General features: G+C 32.5%; 1 protein-coding gene across 1 annotated transcript in view; it reads right to left on the minus strand.

Annotated features, from left to right (window-relative positions):
• The window catches only part of LOC104617822 (centlein-like), a gene marked incomplete at both ends in the record, with an annotated part of 76930 nt that extends 75766 nt beyond the window's left edge, over positions 1 to 1164 (minus strand). Inside the window, one exon of the mRNA XM_010283243.1 lies at positions 1080 to 1164. Coding sequence (XP_010281545.1) covers positions 1080 to 1164 — 85 coding nt within the window. The remainder of the gene's footprint in view (positions 1 to 1079) is intronic.
• Positions 1165 to 1411: the final 247 nt, after the last annotated feature.

Raw genomic sequence — 1411 nt, forward strand, 5'->3', positions numbered from 1 at the left:
GAGTGGTAGATCAGACGACCACCAACCTCAATGATGCTGTGATTCTATGAAAAACTATGTATCAGTCAGCCTTTTATCCCCAGGAACTGCAGGATCCAGACATCTGAAAGCACACGCTCGACTTCTTGTCTGTGTTTTTGCTATCAGCGTAATTCTAATTCTTTTTCTCTCCCTCCATATCACACCTAGTCTGATTATGACTTTTTTCTTACTAACATTCCTAATAATATGAAAAAGCACACTGTGTTCTCCTCAGTCTTGAGGAAGTAGTAGTAATTTGAGATTTACAGAGAAAAGGAAGGTGCAACATTTATTGTTCTCTTGTGTTTATTTAGTATTTGTTAGTGTTGGACTTCATAAATATCATATTTCAAATACTATGAAGGGTTCAAAAGCTTTGATTACTTTTCCCAGAATTATTTGATTTCTAGAAAATGAGCTCATATTTCCTCAATTTCACCAATGGATTGGCCTCATACATGGTTTTCACTTAAATTTTATTTACTGATACACAGCACTCATTTTGAGTGAACAGTTCAATAGAGAATGCAAATGACATAAGATGTAATAGATGACATTTCGTATTTGAATTGTTTTATAGTTTATGATAACAGTTAATAGATATTGTTACAGGTTAGTAACACTAAAACACATAGCTGTATTGCTTTTAGGATACCATATTTTAGTCTTCGTTACTCTAGAAATGTTTTATTTTTCTATTTGTCAGGATGACAAATCTTTCCAAACTACATGCACATTACAAACCTAAACATAGTCAGAACTCTTCTAGATTAAAATCCAAGTTTAGGTGAGTCCATTATGGTGAGTCCATAAGGCAATGAGTTGATAAAACCTCTCTGAAAAAGTTTCATCTAAAAATCATAGAAACATTTTAGGTCATCTGTTTGAACAACTCAGAAGAGTTTAATTAATACTTTATCAAAAGGTTATAATCTCTGGATCACCTACAACTTTCACCTTAAAACACAACAGCAAACTATTTTCACCTCTTAGGAAATATAAATTTGATGTAAATAATAGAATTTTTCTTAACTGCTCTATTTAAACATTATACAAACCTGTTCTAGGGTTTCTATTTGGCTGTCTTTGGCTTGCAAAATCTCTAAAACCCTTCTGTCCTTGACTTCAGCTTTCTGCTTTTCTCTGGAAACAAACAAAAAAAATAGACACTTTATTAGTCATAATTTGCAGTTAATCATTTGAATTTTTCATGTCCTGATAATGAATGTCATTTTAAAGCACAGAAAATTAAATTATCTGAAGCTGACAGGCCTTGCAGAATTAATCAGGGAGCATATGGCAAGTGACAGCAAATTACATCTGTAAACAGTGAACACAACTTTGTTCAAAAAGAAACAGAAGCAAGAGGTCTCGAAATACATTTTTAAGC

This window comes from Phaethon lepturus, unplaced genomic scaffold, assembly GCF_000687285.1.
Source record: "Phaethon lepturus isolate BGI_N335 unplaced genomic scaffold, ASM68728v1 scaffold8183, whole genome shotgun sequence".
NCBI classification, from domain to species: Eukaryota; Metazoa; Chordata; class Aves; order Phaethontiformes; family Phaethontidae; genus Phaethon; species Phaethon lepturus.